Consider the following 20,403-nt stretch of genomic DNA (forward strand, 5'->3'; position numbering starts at 1 on the left):
ATTCATTCATTTTCCATACCACCCATCCTCAAAAGGGTTGCGGGAATTGCTGCAGCCTAGCCTAGCTGTCTTCAGGCGAAAGGCAGACTACACCCTAGACTGGTCGCCAGTCAGTCGCAGGGCACACAGAGAGACAAACAACCATCCGCATTCGCCACCACCGGGAATTGAGCCCGCGCCTCCCTGCTCCGAAGTCAGGCAAGTGAACCTCTACACCGGGTATCCATAGTCTTTTAAAAAAAAAATCTTTCTTCAGTAGTGTTGAGCTCCAAAATAATCTTTGAAAAATAACATGTTTGCTTTTAAATAATATTAATTCATCCATTCATTTTCTATAGTGTTTATCCACACATAGATCACGGGGGTGCTGGAGCGTATCCTAGCTAACTAGCTAATCATTGGTGCATATTTTCTTAAAATTAAGCTAAACTAATAATATTCTGAATGCTTACCAAAGACATATGCATATAATTTTTCTAATTATACACAAGAAAACTTAAAATAATACTGAAAATGACGACTCGGGCCATTTTTTTTCCATCCCATTGATGACAAAAACACACTTTACCTCCTTGAAGTATGTTATTTGAATTCTTTAAGGTTCCACAGTGGAGGAAAATATACATGTACACGTACAGAAGCTAATTATACATTCTCACAAGAGTCCAAATGAGTCTGCTTGCTAATTTCCTCTAATAGTTGCCCTCTCTCTAATGGCCGCCTGCCTTCAATTGAGCCCCTGGGGTGCCTGCAAATGAATACCACACCTCAAATGGAAATAAAAGAACAGGTGGCAATCGTCATCACACTATGACTGTTATATAACTTACATAGGCATTGGTAGACGAATATATCGCTCGCTCGAGAAGCAAGCGGACGTAGCATCTGTGATTACCATTTCAACATTGGCCAGTTGGGGACAAAAATAATAATCCTTTGCATTTTTTTTAAAGATGCCGTCACATCCGCAATTGAATTAATAAACATGTGACGCCTCTATTTCCAGAAAAAGAGTGTCCTTGTGTTTGTTTCTGAAAAATGAAAACAAGGCACTTTTGTATGAAACCACTTATAAAAAATAATTCATAGAAATAGAAGCATCCTCCTTGTTAACCATCTTATCCATAAAACTCACACACAAACTGTAGCTGAATATCATTCTTAATATGTGCAAAATGTTACACTGGTGTACAATAAATGTTTATTTCATTTTGCATTATATCCAGAAATTCATAATTGGAGTTTAGTAGTACACTACTTTTACATGTAATAGATTTGAAATGAATCTTTAGGAACTTAAAAAAAAACTTTTATTCAAATAATTCATTTTTCAATAAGACTGCTGCCTGAATTTTGGTGAATATGTATATAATATATACACTACTGCATTTTAATATAAATCATGTTGATAAATAAATGCTTATGGCCACTAAGTATAGGCAATATTGATATAAGACAACACTCTTAAACCAACCTATTACAGGACTGTAGCTGTTTTCATCATTTGTAGATTTACCTCTGCCCACTGTTAGTTGGTTTGAAAGAATAATTTTTTACATAAAAGATTAGGAACGGAAAAGGAGCAGGGGGAATGTTGACATTTGGCATGAATAATTTGACAGTCGCTGCAGCGTGATGAATTGGGAACCGTTTGACACCTTAATGCTTTGTACAGCTGCTCGAGTGGAGAAAGAAAGATGGAAATGAATTTATTAAAAACACAAGGCAATTGAGAAGGTGAAGTGTTTCTTTCTTTCCTTCTTTCTTTTTATCCTTCTGTTTATCTCTAACTCTCCCTTATTCTGTCACTTTCTCTCTTTCCTTATTCCTAATATCCTTAATAATTTGTCTATACATCAGTCCTATACATGTAATCCTATACATTACCTATCCAAAGTATGTTTGTCTCAAATGGTCAAGATGACAAGGTTTTTTAAATATAATGTGCCATATTTTTCCAGGCTTTGCAAACTGTGCTGTCTCCCTCCAACGGTCAGTCTGGGTAGTAAATCTCGTTTCAATTGAATTGAATTGATTTGATTGCTTTTATTGTCATTATACAACGCATATAATGAGATTTAAAGCTCCACCACGAAGTACACAAATAATAACAACAGACTAACAGACAAATAAATAATCAATAAATAATGACAATAACTAATTTTAAAAAATAATCAATAAATAACGGTGGCCCGGTGATGCTAGTGTGAGCGCGTCGGCCTCACAGCTCTTGACCCTTGGGTTCAAATCCAGGTCGGTCCACCTGTGTGGAGTTTGCATGTTCTCCCGGGCCTGCGTGGGTTTCCTCTGGGTTGAAAAGATTCATTGGTCTCACTGCTTAACATGGGTCTGAGCATAAATTGTAATTATTATTTTTTTGTAATTTTTTTTGCAGACTGAATGGGTGTTGGCCTTTAAAGAGGTCTAGTTTGTCCATTTTCATGAATTATTCATTTTCCTTAAAACGTGTTTAGCTTTTAGGAGCCCTGAAAACAGTCTTACCAAATAATTTGGTCAGCAATCTGTGCGCAGTGGCTATGTTTAAAGCAATGAGACTTCATAGTTAACAAATAGTTACTGCATACATGACATGGCAAAGCATAACATGAAAAAGATGTACATATATCACAATATCAAATTAACTATCATTATTTAAAGAGCAGAACACAGAGCAAACAGTATAAAAATGGAAATATTGACATGACAACACTGTTTGTAATGGAAGCGTTTTTTTTCTCGATTTCAGATGTTAACAAAAATAAGATAGTAACGCTTATAACAAATTTGCTGTTAGGCCTGTGCTTTTTGATTGTTTCCTACACCAGCCCCCCTCAGCCCCTTTCTTACTTACCGAATATAACTACTTTGAGGCTCCCCTGAGTACAGTTATGGATACAGATCATTTGGAGCATTAAACAGGTAAAAATACGAAAACTTCGGACTGGTAAAATTAACAAAGAAACTAACACCGACGAGAAGACAAAATAATAATCGCTCTGTTACGTCGAGCTACGTCTAGCCTTAATAACTGAGGCATGGTTCCTCAGAAAATAACTTAGACATCAAATAACAAAATTCAAACCTGACGTGAAAGACATGGGGTAACGAGGAACTTCACATTGACTCACAAACACTCGGTTTAAATCAAGTAATCAGCCCTTGTGTGTCTATTTAAACCAGGGGTGGCCAAATCCGATCCTCGAGAGCCCCTATCCAGTCTGTTTTCCATGTCTCCCTCCACCAATACACCTGAATCAAATAATCTGGATCGGTATCAAGCTTCTGGACAGCTTTGATGAGTTGATCATTTGATTCAGGTGTGGTAGAGGAGGGAGATATGGAAAACAGACTAGATAGGGCCTCTTGAGGATCGGATTTGCCCACCCCTGGTTTAAATAGACACACAAGGGCTGATTACCAAGTACACTCAGATGGTTACCAGAGGAAGGGAAGCCTGGAGGGATACAAGAGGTTAAACGCAGACAAACCAACTAAAACCCCACCTCACCCTCACCCTAACACTCATACAGAGTGACAACAACACAGGGTTTAAATACATAGGCAGGGGATCACAAGACAATTACAAGCACCTGGGTCACACGAGGGAAGGAGCACCGGAAAGACACAGCAGGTGGCCGTGGGACACATTCATAATCATGTGGACAGCACACACAAGGGAAAAAAAAAAAGACACAACAAAACGTGACAACCCCGGTGTAAATTATATCTTTAAAATGATTTGCAGCTCATACAATATGCTGAAAAGGAATCATCGTTTAATGATAAAATACTGTGTGCTGTTTATGTGTTGCTTCCTGCACACCTGAATGATGGGAAGGGCGTATTATTTTCCTGTTATGTATTTTATTTTTTTCATTTGTCCTCCTCTGTAGGCTCTCTCTCTCTTCTCCCATCTCTCTGTCTCCCCTCTCTCAATCTCTCTCTCTCACTCTATCTCTTTCTCTCTCTCTCACCCTCTCTCCCTCTCTCTCACCCTTTCTTCCTCTCCCTCTCTCTGCATCTCTTGATCCCCCCCCCCATTGCTCTCTCCCTCGCCCTTTTGCTCTCCCCCCTCTCTCTCTCCCTCTCTCTCTCACGCTTTCTTCCTCTCCCTCTCTCTCCTCCCGTCTCTCTGTCTCCCCCTCTCTCAATCTCTTTCTCTCACCCTCTCTCACCCTCTCTCTCACTCTATCTCTTTCTCCCTCCCTCTCTCGCTCACCCTTTCTTCCTTTCCCTCTCTCTGCCTCTCTGTCTCTCTCTCCCTCTTGCTCTCTCCCTCCCCCTTTTTCTCTCCTCCTTTCTCTCTCTCTTCCTCTACCCCTCTCTCTCCCTCTCTCTCTCTCTCCCTCTCTCTTTCTCGCTCTCCTCCTGCCCCCCCTCTCTCTTTCTCTCCCTCCCTCTCCCTCTCCTCCTCTCCCTCTCTCTCTGCTGCAGCCTTGTGACGTCAAGAAGCGACGAAGCGCTTCCTCCTTGCTCCGTAGCGGTAAAAGGAGGGAAATGGGCACGAGAAAATTGACATTGCATGCATGGTAAGTCAGTTCATTTTTTCCAAAAAAATCTATATAAACCTCAACGTGTTAGTGCTTGTCTGTGCGTACGCGGTCAATTCATCGCGTCATGGGCGCCCCCCTAGACTCCCTGCCCCTCCTTTGCCAATTGACGTCCCCAGATTAGCTGCGGGGAGCTAAAAGGAGGATGAGGTGGTGAGGTTTAACTAAGCATCCCTTTTTTTTGCAGCTGCACCCATGTCCGCGTACTTTAGGGATGGCATGTCGGCCATTTACGATGCAAGGATGTCATGTGCTGCTCATTCAGGCTGATCCACGCCCACATGATGTTATGCAGGCTGTGCCTACCTGCCTGGCTGCCATGTGTGATGATCATAAGCAAAAGGGGCACCCTAAGGCTGGCCTGCATGCAAGGCTAGTAGCCTACAGGAGATAGAACCTCCACTGGGTAGTTTGTGCACGTGATATTCAACCTTAAAGCATTTGGTTGGAGTTTTACTGTAGAATAATGCACGCTCTTCGCATGGGAGGGGACAATTGCAATTATTTTTTGGTACATTTTCACTGAGAGCCAAGGTGGGATTAGCATGGAAATGTGTCATATTCAAGTGATATATTATTGCAAAAGGGTTATCTCTCCTCTTTCATATAAAAGGGGTATTATGAAATTTTGGTGGCCTAGTGGACCAGTGGTTAGCACTTTGGCCTCACAGTTCTGGGGCTGAGGGTTCGATCCCAGGTCGGTTGTGGCTGTGTGGAGTTTGCATGTTTTTCCCGGGCTTACGTGGGTTTTTTCCGGGTACACTGGTTTCCTCCCACTTCCCCAAAACATGCATGGTAGGCTGGTTGAACACTTTAAATTGCCTAAATATTAGCGTGAATGTTTGGCCGTCTCCTTGTGCTCTGAGATTGGCTGCCCACGAATCCAGGGTGACCCAACCTGGTGCCCGTAGTTGGCTGGGATAGGATCCAGCACCCCCCGCAACCATTCTGAGAATAATTGGTTCAGAAAATGAATGAATTATAAAATTTTCATGAAATTTTCATGCAAGAATAATGTTTTTGTCTTGGTTTTTGTTCATTTTAATTTCATTTATTTAGTTTTTATTCACTATCTATAAATATAGACATTTATTTATTTATATATAAAAAACACAATAACGTGAACCACAAAAAATATAATAAATAATTATTAATATTTAAATGTTCTAAAATGATCTAAAATAGCAACTTGCCCTATAAAGTGTTAAATGATTTAAGTGTCAACCTTTAATAGCTATCCACTCTTGTGACCACAGGGTTTTATAAATTTACCCCATTTGTTTCTTTAATTCCCATAAAATGCCATGGAAATATTCAAATTTAAACAATATCGTAACTTAAGCCTATTCACATGCACTATTAACAATGGGATCTCTCACTTGGGGCAAGCAAGAGTTTGGCTAACATACTCATGTGGTAAATGTGAATACTTTTGTCGCTTCCCATATCTGCACTGCATCAACATATATAACTCATGCTTGCATACAGGACAGACATGGAAAATGAATGAATATTATATTTCTTAATTTTTTTGCTTGTAGTGCTCATTGTAGTTGCTCTCCAGCTGGAGCCTAGCTGCTTTTTTTGGCCCGTTCACTCACCAAACGTTGGCTCAGATAGACTGCAGCTCACTTTAAACCCTGATTAAGAAAAGGCATGGATGGATGAATCGTGTGTGAAGCAATACTATAAGACTGTGTTTACATGATGGCATTGAGGGAATTGCAAGACTGATAAGGAGCGAGTGTTTGTTTCCTGTTGCATTGATCTGTGTAGTATAATATTCCATCTATGCATCCATCTGTCCTAATATAATTTGTAAACTACATATCCTGTAGGTATTTGATCTGAGTAAATTAGTTTTTTTCTCCACATCACAAGCACAACATTTGAAAAATAGCAGCTAGGAGTTTACAAAAAATAATAATTCTTCATAAAATCAGTCATCACTGTGTGTTAATCATTTATTGCTGTCAATGGCAGTGGATGATCTACAAGTGGCATGTTGTGTTTTTTATGGAACATCTCTTGTTCAAAATTGTTCTGCAACTAATATGGGTCATTGTGGCCAATTAATGAATTTCTCAGGAATACAATTCCAAATTATTTCTGTAACATTTGATCTTAGCTGAGGGATGTGTGTTTTATAGTACATGTTTTCATACTGTTACATTACCTAATACAGAACTGGCATTTTCCGTGATATTTTAAAAATTTATTTACCTAATTAAAAGGATTCACATGAGTGTATATGCAATATGGTTTCGGTTTACCATAAACATTTCAGAACTATTGTAACATAAACTATCCGATTGTATTTTGACATGACAGTAGAATTCACTTTGTGTCAATACACACTTTAACTCTTTTAGTTTTATGTTAAGTCTGAGATTTACTGTCAGGTGAGAGGGATTTAATAATGTTTTCTGCTTAGCTGCTATAATTAGAAGATCAACAACTCCTATTTTACAGATGATATCAATCACATCTCTGTTGCTCTAGAATTTAATTTTCATGATCATTTTATGTCAGTATACACTATATTGAAGTGTCTATTACTTTGATAATATTGTATTTATGAACCATTAACGCAAGTAGGAACATTATAGTGCATATAATTCGCATCAAAGGTTGAATGACCCAAATACTAAATTATGTGAGTAGGTATAGTAGTTGCAGGATTTCAGTGGAATAGCTCACATTATGACCTCTCAGCCTTGGGATATGCTATATTTATGAGAAGACCTCCTCACTTTTATTCTCGTAGGAGCCATTTTCTGCTTCATTTGCTTCACATGTTTTCCTTGAAGCCATGAAGCCAATCCTAAACACAAAAATGTTTGTCTTTCATGAATGACTCTAAATCACTCTACCTGTAGTTTGTATGATATCCAAACTGTCCTATTTAAACCAGTGTATCAAAACTATTGGGCATTTTTGAATGCTAAATTTCATTGTCTAGGCAAATGGAATCCAACAGCCTTAAAAGTAAATAAAAAATGAGAAGTGGCCTAATACTTGCATTTCCAACAGATATTTAAATGCCTACTATAAATAAATGTACAATATAAAGACGGGTATGACAACTACAAGCACATTCTTTATCCTTTATGAAAAACTACAAATATTAAAATATTATATACTATATTGTAAAAATATAAACTACATTTTAATGAACCTGTTGAAAACACCTAATGTTACAGGACTCATCTCATTTCATTTTCTGAACCGCTTTGTCCTCATTAGGGTCGTGGGGGGTGCTGGAGCCGATCGCAGATATTACAGGACTCATTTTGTAATTGTTACAGTTTAACCAATGGGGCGGGCTGTGTGTATATTCTTTATTTTGGACACGTGTGCAGTATTCAGTGCATCATGCTTCCTGTTCGCACCGTTGTCACCTGTGTCTTTCTCCAAGTAGGTGCTATTCTATGCTTTGTTGATGTTTCCATGAGATGGTGTAATTGTTTTGTTGGACCCTAGTCTGGATCAATAATACACAGGGTGGAGATTGGGGTAGTGGGGTTGATTTGAGTGTGGCTGTCAGCACTCATTGGAGGAAGCCATTCAGTCTCACTGGCCCATTCTGTCTGACTTTGCTGCCAAATGCCAATAATGATTCAGTAGAATAGCAGTGAGTGCTGCTTGAGCATTCTTGCTTTGTTGTGGAAAAATGACCCAGTGCTGTTCCATTAAGTCCTGCAGGCCTTGGTAGCCAGCTTTAAACAGGATTCATCCTAGCTGTGGACTAGGAAAGTACAATTTAATAACCAAGCTGAGCAATTCTCATGAATTTTGGATCAGTAGGTATTGTTGTTGTGCTGTTGTTGAACATTTAACTGAGGGATATCATAAAAGATTATTTAATCATACTGGGTCTACGGTACATGATTAAAACGCAGGTCAGTTTCATATTGTTTTTCTCAAATGTAGGGGTCTTTTTATTTAAGTAGATACATTTATAACTTTGATTAAGTGCTGTATATGCTGTAATTGATCACCACCCTTACATAAGTTTTCTGTCAAATTCCAACTTGAACAATTATCATTACAAAAATACCATTCTTAATAAACTTGCAAAGGTCTAAAATTATGAATGTAAGGATTCCTTTGGATTTTTTCGAATTGAAAGAGAAAAAAAATACAGAAGGAGAATTAAATCTGATTGTTCCTGAGCAAAATGTTATTTGAAGTGTCATTGGAAAACTAGTAGAGCAGATGGGCAACAAACATCATTTGATCATTAACCAACATGTGTAATTTTTTTTTTTTACAGATTTTCAACCCAACTTGAGTAGCAGGCTTCATTTATCATCCTTACTGCGTATCCTCGCAAGGGTCGCGGGGGTTACTGGAGCCTATCCCAGTGGATTTAGGGCAAAAGGCAGCCTACACACTAGACCAGGGGTGGGCAAACCGGTCCTCGAGGGCCGCTGTGGGTGCAGTTTTTTGTTGCAACCAATCCAGCAAAGACACTTTAACCAATGAGATTTCTGCAGAAAACAAGAAGCACCTGACTGCAATCCACTGATTGCACTTGTAGGAGGACACCAGATTGGTCACAAAGTGTCCTCTTTTTGGGTTCGAATGAAAACCTGCACCCACTGCGACCCTTTGTGAACCCCTACAGTCCAAGGCTGTCAGACTCGGGTTGGTTCGCGGGCCGCTTTAACGTCAACTTGATTTCACGTGGGACGGACCATTTTAGATATAATATTTAGATTTTTTTTTAAATAAATTGATTCAAAGAACTGGATTAAAATCCCTGGATATTCTGTTTTTTATAGTTCTAAAACAATGTTTATTTTAGCTTTTATTGATATATTTTTAGATTTTACCAAATGATTTTTGAACTAAAAACACAGAAAAAAATGATTAAAAAATTAAAATTATTGATTTAAAAGGGGGAAAATCAGGAAATTTAATATACATCTATACTCTTCATTTTAATTTGATCCTAAAACAGAAAGTCGGCACTCATGATTTGCTCTCCCGCGCCACACAAAATGATGCAGCGGGCCAGATTTGTGCCCTTCACCATTGGCAGGCAAGTAACAAGCTTTGTATAATCTAATTCCTCACAGGTGATTTTGCTTTCCCTTTGCCTCTCAGTTGAGGAGCCTCTCGTAGTGACCTTATCCTGTCACATACGGGCCGCTATTGTTTATTTGCATGTATTTTGATGATGGTGTGGACTGTTAATACACAGGGGAAGGACGGTGGAAGGATCTTTTATTTCTTAAGTGTGGGCTGATGCTCGTGTCACACCTCTTACAACACACATCTTGACACCTTTGTTATGTGCACACTGCTTGTTTGACCATGTTGTTGCAATATCCCTGGGTATGAAAAGGGAAAAATATATATTTGCAAAAGACAGGCTTGGTTCTCTCCCTTTTCACACATTCAAGCAGTGGCGGGCCGTCAGGGCCTTCAAGGCCTTCTCTGCTGGCCTAAGAAATATCTGAATCATATATTATATTTTGGCCATCAATATTTATTAAATAATTCCAAATTGTCTGCTAGGTTCCTTTCATTGCTTTTCCCCCTGGTTGCACTGCTTCCAGATGTGTGTTTTAATTTTGAAGCATTTAACTCATCACATTTCAGCCATTATTTGTTGCCAGGGTCAGAAATCTGCCTCAAGGCCTTCACAATCAGTTCTGCAGGCTCTGCTGCATTAAACAAGCGTCGATAAGACTGTTGCTTTAACCAATCAGATTTCGAGTTGGCAACACCACAATGCATTGTCGCAGGCGTAGGGATACGTCATCGCTTTCACCAACTATGATTGGCTAGTGATTAGCCACAGCTACCAAACTCTATCTGGAGCGAGCTGCACACTCAAATATATTGTTGTGTTGATTTAAAGCCATTTTCAAGACGGACTATGCCAGAAATACGACAGGACAGGCTCGACTTTCAGCATTAGCTTCGATGGCGATAGAAAAGAAGGAAGAAAGAAAGGAGGATGGATATTGTGTACAGTTAAAAAGGATTTTTGGTGAGTAAAACATGGATATATTCCTAAATAATATTTCAATTGTGGGCCACGTTCTGATATCTGAAAAGCTCCAGTGTTTGTTTTTAAGCTCCAGTGTTTGAATTTAAGCTCCATTGTTTGTATTTAATCACTAAATGCTGCTAGGAAGTGGATTTTACCCCATTTTAGTGCAATTTTTGCCATTTAGCCATTGACGTTCATTGCTGTCTTTTCCCGGGAAAATCACCCCCCGGCCCGGTTGTAATGTCAGAAAAGCTCCAGTATTTGTATTTAATCATTAAATGCTGCTAGGAAGTGGATTTTACCTGTTGAAGGCGCTACGAGAAAATGCAGGGACTGCCACTGATTCAAGGAAAACACGTGTACAGTAAAAAAAAACCCAGACATGGAAATAATTGATTTAGCTTCATTGAGGTATTCATAATGATTTCAGTTCTTGTGCAGGAATGTGTACAAAGGCATGAGAAGACACATCTGTCCTGTCTTTCCTGCTCCTGTCCTATTTTATTAGGTGTATCTCCTCTCTATATTTTGTCCCCTTGGTAATTGAAGTCTTAATGAATTTACAAAGCTACTGATAGCTGGGTAGCATATGCATGAATTCAGTCAACTTGCGTTTTTCAAAAACAGCAACAAACCCTAATTAATGCACGCTTTTTTGGTACTTGAACTAACTAAAGTAGCACACCAGACACAACGATTTCCCTCACGACAATCTATTTTGTTATGGCTGTCGTAGTACCAAAACTGACCTGTGAGAAGTAGCATAGATCACAGGTTATCAAGACTGGGGGAAAAAACGAAGACATTATTGTAGAAACATGGGTAACTGGTAGCTTTTGCTAGATTATAGTTGTAAACTTTTACGTTATTTTTCATTTGTCGCAGCAAAACAGTTTTTCTGTTATCCTAAAGATACAACACGATTTTTGAGGAAATCTGTCCTTCACTGAATTTGATCAGAAGTGAAACAAAATACTCACATTTATCCTGATGGTGTGCATATGTTACCTCACTCATAATTTCCCTGTGCATCCAATTTGATCAATACAACAGCTATGCAGCGATTAGTAGTTGATAATAATAGTTCGTTTTCACTTATTAATTTAACAACGATTTGATTACAGTGTTTGTAATTTGCACTGGTGTCATACAACGCTGCCCTCTACTGAGGATGTTTACCAACCAGGAGATAGACTTTTAAAAAGTACTTTTATGGAAAATAACTGACACAAGGCTACCATTAGAGAGGCACTCTAAATTTGACGGTCTGTCGTAGTTAACCGTTGCGGCACCTTACAGACATAGGCGTCGGTTCCACAGAAAAATACAGAAATTGTTCATTTTGTGTATTGTAAACCATGTGTGAGGGCGTATACTGTATAATAATCTTGAATTCCATTTATTCTAAGCATTTATCATTTTTGAGACATCTCGGTTGATGGTGATGTTATTTTTCCACATCAAATGAATGCAGGAAAGCTGCGCTCTTTTTTTCCTCTTTATGCAATCGTGCTGCGTAAGCTGAATCTTCTCCTTCACGAGGCTCCTTTTCAAGCTCAGAACACTCTCTTCCTTTTATTGTTTATTTGTGCTTGACCAAGGTGACAGTTTCTGGCGCACATTTGGAGACTCGAGGCCTTGGCTGACTATTGTGCTTCGGAAAAAAAGAGTTGTTTATTAGGTAGTCATGGAGGTGCTGGCCATGGGATAAGGAAGAAAGAAGTTATGTCAAGATTTGGTAAACACAATGAAGAAAAGTGTAGAAAGGTTTTTTAATCGATACATTAAATGGGTGTGTAACTTCGTCCAGGTTGGTCCAACTGTGTTGCATGTTCTCCTGCGTGGGTTTTCTCCGGGTAAACAACAACTATGAATTAAATATGAAAATCAAAGAGTAACAGGCACACAAGTGACGTAGGAAGCAAATTGGAGGCCAAAAAACAAACCACAAAACTAAAAATGGCTGCCTAATATCCTAAAATTAATTAAGATATTAAAAACGACCTCCGACAGTAGATTGTAGCACCAAACATGATCACATTTTTCCAAATAAAAACATTAAAAAATCCTAAAACACTGTAAAATATTTAAAAAGTTCATTCAGAGGTGGAGGGGTCAAACATTCACTACCCAGAGAATTAAACCTGCATTAGAATTTCATAATTCATTCATTTTCTGATAGGCTCCAGCACCCGACTGTAGTGAAGATAAAGCAGTTTAGAAAATGAATAAATGTATGAATGTATCTACTCTATTCTATTCTGTTCTTTTCTTGCGGACTTGCTGTAATATTGTTTTCTTTTTTTCCTGTTCTAGGCAGTGAAGATGGCGTGACAAGACCAAGTGAGAGTTGCCACTATGTGAACTTCTAAGCCCCGTCTTCGCCCTGCTATTCGAGTGATATTGTTGTCACCATGCAAGGATCCGATGGGTTCTTGACCCACGGGCTCCAGGGTCCGGTTGCGTGAGCGCCGTCCCCCTCTCCCCGCAGATCCCACACGGCATGGCCTCTCTGGACCTGCCGTACCGCTGTCCTCGCTGTGGGGAGCACAAGCGCTTCCGAAGCCTGTCGTCCCTGCGGGCCCATCTGGAGTACAACCACACGTACGAGACCCTCTACGTTCTCTCCAAGTCCAACAGCGTCTGCGACGCCGCCGCCCTGCTGCCCCTCGTGACGGAGGGAGCCCTCGTGCCGCCCCCCAACAATAACGAGCCCTTTGAGCCGCTCCAATCCTCGGCTTTGAAAGAACGGCGCTTCCCCTGCCGCGAGCTTCCGTGCGCGGACGACCTGAGTTTGACGCCGGCGAGCGCCAGCGCTTCCGCCAGGTACATCCCCAATGTGGAGTTTCCTCTGGGGGGGATTTTGATGAAGACAGCCATGACATCCACAGACCCCGGCCTCTATGGGAACCCCAGTACAGCAGTGGCCGTAGCAGCTAACGTTGCCGCCAGTGCAGTGGAGGCGGCTTATGAAGAAGGCCTCGCCAGGTTGAAGGCACGTGCGTTCGAACGTCTTGAGCTGGACGAGAGGATGGAGAAACTTTCAGAAGAGGTAAATAGGATCAGATTTTATACTGATTATGTTAAGTTTGAGTTCCTTTGGGGTTTATATTTCATACCTGTCAACCTCTGCCGATAACTGCCCTTATAAATGATTATGATTCCCCTTACCACCCCCCAAAAAACCTTACAAACACCGTACGAGTCGTACGGTGTTTGTAAGGTTTTTTGGGGGTTTGTAAGGGGAATCATAATCATTTATAAGGGCAGTTATCGGCAGAGGTTGACAGGTATGATATTTAGTTTGTTGTTGTTGTTGTTGTTTTTAATATTCTTGGCTTTTTCCCTATGTGTAACTTGTTTGTGTGATTACCTATTGATTTCACCTTGTGTCTTTTCCTATTTGTTGCCCTTCCGGTCACATACCTGTTTCTCATTGTCTCGTTAACCCCTATCTGTCTTTTCAAGTCCTTTATCAGTGTTAGTCTTCCTTTGTCATGTCCAGGTCTAATCGTGCTTCTCGTGTTTTGACTCAGTAAGTTTGGTTTTTCCTCTTTGTCCTTACCATGAAAATCAAGTCCACCCTTCCGTGTCTATCTTCCTCCCAGATTACCTTTTGCTTATTCGTATTCCTTTAAACTAAATGTATTAGTATTTCGATGGTGGTTAACACACTGTCCAATGCAATGTTTTTCACTGACTAAAAAGACTAAATTTACAGCTTTGTGATGAAAGAAAAGCCTTCCTAGAGGCGTCTACTTCAACCTCCTAAATTGACACTGACATCAGTGCTACTGGCAAGAGTGTTTGGTAGTTTTTCATACAACACTGTCCTCTTCCTCTCTAGAACATCATTTTACTTCCAACATGTCAACTCGTTTCAATTCAATAAATTATGCAAGTGTAGTAGCAGACATTGAAAATAGAGAGTACTTCACATCACATCAAGTTTTGTTTTAATTATAGGATTAGCAATTTCTTTAAAAATAATTATTTAAAATTACTGTGAAATATGTTCCTATAATATAAAATACAACAAAAAAGAACAGGCATGACTGCAATGTTTAACACTTTTTTTGTTGTGTCAACGGTTAGGGCTCTTTTTGTGCAAGTATGAGTAATAAAAGCATGGTAGTGAAATAGGTTATGGAGAAAATAACTGCACGTGCAAGAAAAAAAACCCAGAGGCAATTATGGACTCGGCATGGCTGTTTTTGTTTCAATGAGCCTAAACCGCTCACTAAAAATAATTTTTAATTATTTCCAATTGCTCCCCAGTATTATTACAACAAGTGTTCTGCTATTCTAACTGACAGATCATCCACTTCAATCAATAGTGTACAGAATAGTCTTGCTTAATTGAAAACCGAAGTCGCGTAGACCCAGTGTATTAAATCACGGACATTTTTGAAATGTCGACAACTGTAACATCACAGAAAAAAATTATTGTGTTCTAATCTTATCTTACCGTAAGATGTATTCTTACAATATGCATGTTTTTTTAAAGTAATCCTCAATACTGAGAGCAAACTGTGCATTGATTTCACATCCAAATATCTGTCGTTTTGTAGGTGGAGCAAAAAATAGCGGCCCGCGTAGGCCGTCTCCAGGCCGAGCTGGAGAGAAAAAGTTCCGAGCTGGAGCGGGCCAAGCATGAGAGCGAGCGCCTAAGCCAGGAGAAACAAGAGCTAGAGGACAAGGCCTTGGAACTCTCCCGGCAGGTAGATGTTTCGGTGGAAATGCTGGCCAACCTAAAACAGGACCTGGTGAACAAGGAAGCAGAGCTCAGCCACAAGCAGCAGTAAGTCTTATGATTCCTCATGCAAGACAATACAATGATTTCACCTGAACAACCATATAAAAGCTTAGGATGAGGTGTTTTGAACAGATCACAGGTGTTTGACGGCAAATCAGAATTCATTTTTTTGCTAACAGTACACAGTGTTGCTTTTTGTGTTACAGCTTCAACATTTTCCCAATCTGTTTCTATCGGCATTCATTAGCAGATTGATTTTCTGCAGCCCTCTCTCACCGTAGGAAATTAAAATTCATCAAACATTCCATTAGCAGAGAAAATATTGAAAGAGTCGGGCCAATTCTTTGAAGACATCATTATTGCCAAGGTCACCCTAGTGTTGCTAAAAAGTTGATCACACGTGTTTAGTAGGCTAAAAGTACAGACTTCCAAGGTCTTAAGGTGTTTTCTGAAGTAGCAGATTCAAAATTGACATGAGGAGTGACCCGGCCTAGTTTTGCAGAGTTGTAGGCAAAGTTTAGGATTTAAGATGTTCAATGACACTCACTTGTGAAGTTTCCTGTCAAACTAAACATCAAACAAGAATTCCACAATGCATATTTAAGCCTGTTTTTTGGAATGCATTTTGGTGTATTTGACCATGTATTAATTGCATTTCTATTCATTTAAATATGTTTTGCATTATAATTTTGGTCTCAGAAATAATTATACCTTGATCTGAAATCATCATTATACTGTATATTAGATTAGATTAGAACTTTATTTGATCCCGTATTCGGGAAGTTTTTTTGGTTGCAGTAGCAAGACAGACACAAAACACACAAGACATTGTAGACCTAGGTAAGAAACTGGAGCCACACACAGGAAGTCCATAAGGTGGGGACTTTCTGCAGACTATATGAATCGCATTAAAAGTTGACAAAGTCAAAAACGAATAAAAAAGAAATCTACACTGGTTTCTGCCATGAGAAAAAGTAAAAGAAAATTCATAGTATTTAACTCATTGCATACCTTTTGATGGTGAGAGAAGACCAATTCATTTATATACCAAAAGGACAAACTGACTGCTCGTATTTCACTTGCTTCACATTGGATGTCCAATCCATTTTGACTGGGAGGGAATATTCGGTCTTTCAACATTTCCAGAGAAAATGGACTGGACGTCTACCGCCGTCAATGGTACCCAATGATTTAAATTGAGTTAAATAAAACAAAATTTAAAAAAACGTTGTGCATTAAATGGTTACAGGAAATTTGCCAAAATGTTTAGTTGTGAACACTTAAGCCTGCAAAAAATGCATCAAGTGAACCTTCCTCATTGTATCCAAGCCAATTATGGAGCATGTATGAACTTACCCCTAAAAACTGAAAACATTGTTCAAGGTGAATGCAAAAGTAGAACTTAATGCCCTAAAAGCTTTAACAAGAAGAAGATCAGTTTTTCTTTGAACCCTTTTAAAATTAGCTGATCATGGTTAGAAAGAAAATAAATGTTTTGTTTTTGTTCATGCTGCAACCAGACAACCTCAAGGGTCATGCAACACATTGATAAATTTAGATTTAATAGCTTTTTAAACCTGCATGCCACTGAGAAAACAACTCGGTCTATTATGTGGAACTTTTAGTTGTTAAAATTTGTGAAAAACCGATAATAAATAATAACACTTTAAGCACCCTGTCTTGAGGTGGAAAAGGTCACCAAGGTGTGGAAGCTATAAATAACTAAAATCATCCTTGTGTCCTTATTTCTCTCCTTTACTGAACTGGGGAGTAAGAAGTAGCATATATCTAAAAAAAAAACAGGTTGGCTATTATGACATGGTAGAGCAACACACCACACACACACTTAAACAATTTAGTGTAATGAAACCTACAGATAAAAGTTTGATTATTAGAATTTTGGATTTACCTTTTTTGTGTTTTCACTTACCGTCGGAGTTATTAGCTGTAAATAGAAAGCTTAGTTGGATAAAAATCACATAGTTGATGGAATGATGTCATTCCTGGACATGAATCTGATATATTTGACATAATTGAAGCGATTTCAAAGCATACTGTTGGATTAAGTTTGAGCTGGACAACTTTGAAGCTTTTTTTAACTGAACATATTCCACGGAGCACTTCTAAAAAAACACACAATCTATTATTTTATTTACCTCGAGTCTTTGGTAAAGTTAATAATTCCGTGACCGGACATTTCCTCGCCGGACATTTCGTCGACGGACATTTCGTCAACGGACGCTATGATATATAATAACAGACGAATTTATGGTTTCGTTAAGAGGGGAGAGATTTGTTTTAGTCGAAGAGGAAGATATCGTTTTAATGGCAACTGACACTAATCTTGATTTATTTGCAAAAAGTATGCACTGGTATAGAGTTGATGGTTGTCAGGTGCACTATCGAACGTACCGTCGCAAAACCAGTGTATACTTTTTGCCAATAAATCGAGATTAGTGTCAGTTGCCATTCAAACGATATCTTCCTCTTCGACTAAAACAAATCTCTCCCCTCTTAACGAAACCCTAAGTTTGTCTGTTATTATAACTGTCTGGCGACGAAGTGTCCGGCGACGAAATGTTCGTTCGACGAACTATCCGTCGACGAAATGCCCGGGCACCAAGAATTTAGTCATTTATTTCCAACAAAAACAGCAATTTTTAGCACCCAGTGGAGATTTTTTTAACTGTATATTCCTGTACATGCATCAGTTTTCTGAACAGGCTATTCCATCTGAATAATAATATTTCTTGATCGAAGTTATCATCTCACTACTTCTCCCATGCCATCTGCTACACTACTAAAATAGCACCCCTCAAAACATGCACACACAAAAAGTCAAAGCAAAACATTGTGAGTCCTTTAAATGATACTGACTTTAATATGCAATATTCAATGTAATCAATGGCAGCAACCATGTTATTTTAAAAGACCATTTTAAAATTACACAAGAAAATAATAATTAAAAGTTGATGGAAAATGTCCTTTTTTGCTTTACACACCCACCACACTAGGACTGTTTTTTTTGTTTCAAATCTCGACAATGGCCTTTCTGTGTGGAAATTTCATGTTTATATGATTTTCTAGTGTCAATGTCAGTATGAATACCTATACAAAGACCTGAATGAGGAAACCTCCAAAAAAATGTGTGCATTTATTAAAAACGAATTAATAAATATGGTGGGCGGCCCGGCAGATGAGTGGTTAGCGCGTATGCCTCGCAGTTCTGGGTACAATCCCAGGCTGATCCTCCTGTATGGAGTTTGCATGTTCCAACCTGGGCTTGTGTGGGTTTTTTTCCGGATACTCCGGTTTCCTCATTCCAAAAACATGCATGGCAGGTTGGTTGGATACTCTAAAGTGCCCCTAGCTATGAGTATGAGTGTAAATGGTTGTGTGTCTCCTTGAGCCCTGCGATTGGCTTTCCACCAATTCAGGGTGTCCCCCGCCTGGTGCCCGAAGTCAGCTAGGATAGGCTCCAGCACCCCCCGTGCGACCCTTGTGCGGATAAGCGGTTCAGAAAATGAATGAATGAATAAATAAACTTATCGATATTTGTCTACTTGTCAGTGTGACTCAAAATAAATAACAGGAGGTTCAAATTCGACTATGACCCCATAGTATTCTCCATTGTCATGATACACCTTCACATCCTGCTGAGCTCCAAAATAAGGAACAATCATCCATGCCTGTACAAACCAGGCAAGATTTATTTCGCTCAATTTGCCTCTCTGTGTGCGCACAGTTTCTCTGTCTGTTTCTCTCTGGGGTGAAGCTGGCAGCCATACAGTAAGATCATTCATACTAAAATACAGAGCAGCTCCGCAAAGATGGAAGAAGATCATCACTAGCGGTGCACGTTTGACCGAGTCCATGACTAAGCATTCCTTAGAGGACAAACTGTGCCTTTTTAACACCATTGCATGTAATGGTGCTTGAACAGAATCCTACTGGACCATCAGAGGTGAGAAATGCTAAAAATGTGAGTTGCTAGGCGACAGCAGGACACTTGCTCTTCATAAATGTGACAAACAGGCTTAAGGCTGAATTATGCGTTCTTCAGAGTCTGTGTAAAAAAAAAAAAAGAACCAGGCTGGTATCTGCAAATGCACTAGCTTGGAATGAATGCAAAACATGTGATCAGTTGAGGAAAATACTTTGCATGCACAGACATTATACTTAATTAAATAGGGTGTAGTTCTTTGCTCTTTCCCTATTTTACCATTCAAGTTAACATTCAAAAAAAGACAGAAGTACATTACGATATTATGGAAAGTCAGCAGTTCAACATGCATATCTGCTTATCTTTATACACATAGGGTTGTTGTTTTTTTGCCATTTCAGGCAAATGGTTAAGTGAGCATTGGTCAACCATCTACATTGCGGATGTGATTCGCATTAAACAACATTGTGGCAAACAAAGCTCATTTTCACACTGCTTCATCTCTTATTTAGGCCCTTTCAGTCAATCATCTGCACTCTTAAATATTCATGAGGCGTCTAGGTGAAGTCGCAGAAAGCGTTGGCGCCAACTGTTGAAAGCATCTTGATTAACATTCAAAAAGAGTCTCTCCTTCAGAAGATCACATGCTTTATTATTCAGTTACAGCCAGGTGTCTGCACTGTACAGTAAGAGCATGGATTGCAAATGAAAGCCTCTCAAGGCCTAAGCTTTTACATCACTTTTTTTTTCTTTTACACATGACAATTGCATCTTCATTCTTACCAGTATTTTTACAGACAGCTGTTTTCAGTAAGAACAGCCTTCTAAACAATTTCTGGACTCAAACGGTTCCTCAACCGCATTGTCCATATAATCGCACCTTGAGGTTTTATGTCTAAGGTGATACGATTTCATATGTTTATGTCCTTCCTTTATCTTCTCTGCAATAAATTATTTTCAGTTTTTTTATTCTGCTTCCAGGACTGAAAAGAAATATATTAAGAAATATCTTGCCAGTAAAAATGTCACTTTACACTGTGAACTCTTTGCATGGCAAATACTCATTATTACACTATTGTTATCATTTTGGGCATAATAGTCCCACTAGTGATCCTAAAGAATCTTATTTAAGTACAATAATGTAGAA

The 20,403-nt window shown here is 39.1% G+C and overlaps 1 protein-coding gene across 1 annotated transcript in view; it reads left to right on the forward strand.

The window, feature by feature from the left end:
- Positions 1-12,878: 12,878 nt before the first annotated feature.
- The window catches only part of fbxo41 (F-box protein 41), a 29,707-nt gene continuing 22,182 nt past the window's right edge, over positions 12,879-20,403 (forward strand). The window contains exons 1-2 of the mRNA XM_077605308.1: positions 12,879-13,609; positions 15,129-15,358. Of these exons, the coding sequence (XP_077461434.1) occupies positions 13,061-13,609; positions 15,129-15,358 (779 nt within the window). The 5' untranslated portion in view covers positions 12,879-13,060. The remainder of the gene's footprint in view (positions 13,610-15,128; positions 15,359-20,403) is intronic.

This window comes from Stigmatopora argus, chromosome 7 (assembly GCF_051989625.1).
Source record: "Stigmatopora argus isolate UIUO_Sarg chromosome 7, RoL_Sarg_1.0, whole genome shotgun sequence".
In the NCBI taxonomy this organism is placed as follows: Eukaryota; Metazoa; Chordata; class Actinopteri; order Syngnathiformes; family Syngnathidae; genus Stigmatopora; species Stigmatopora argus.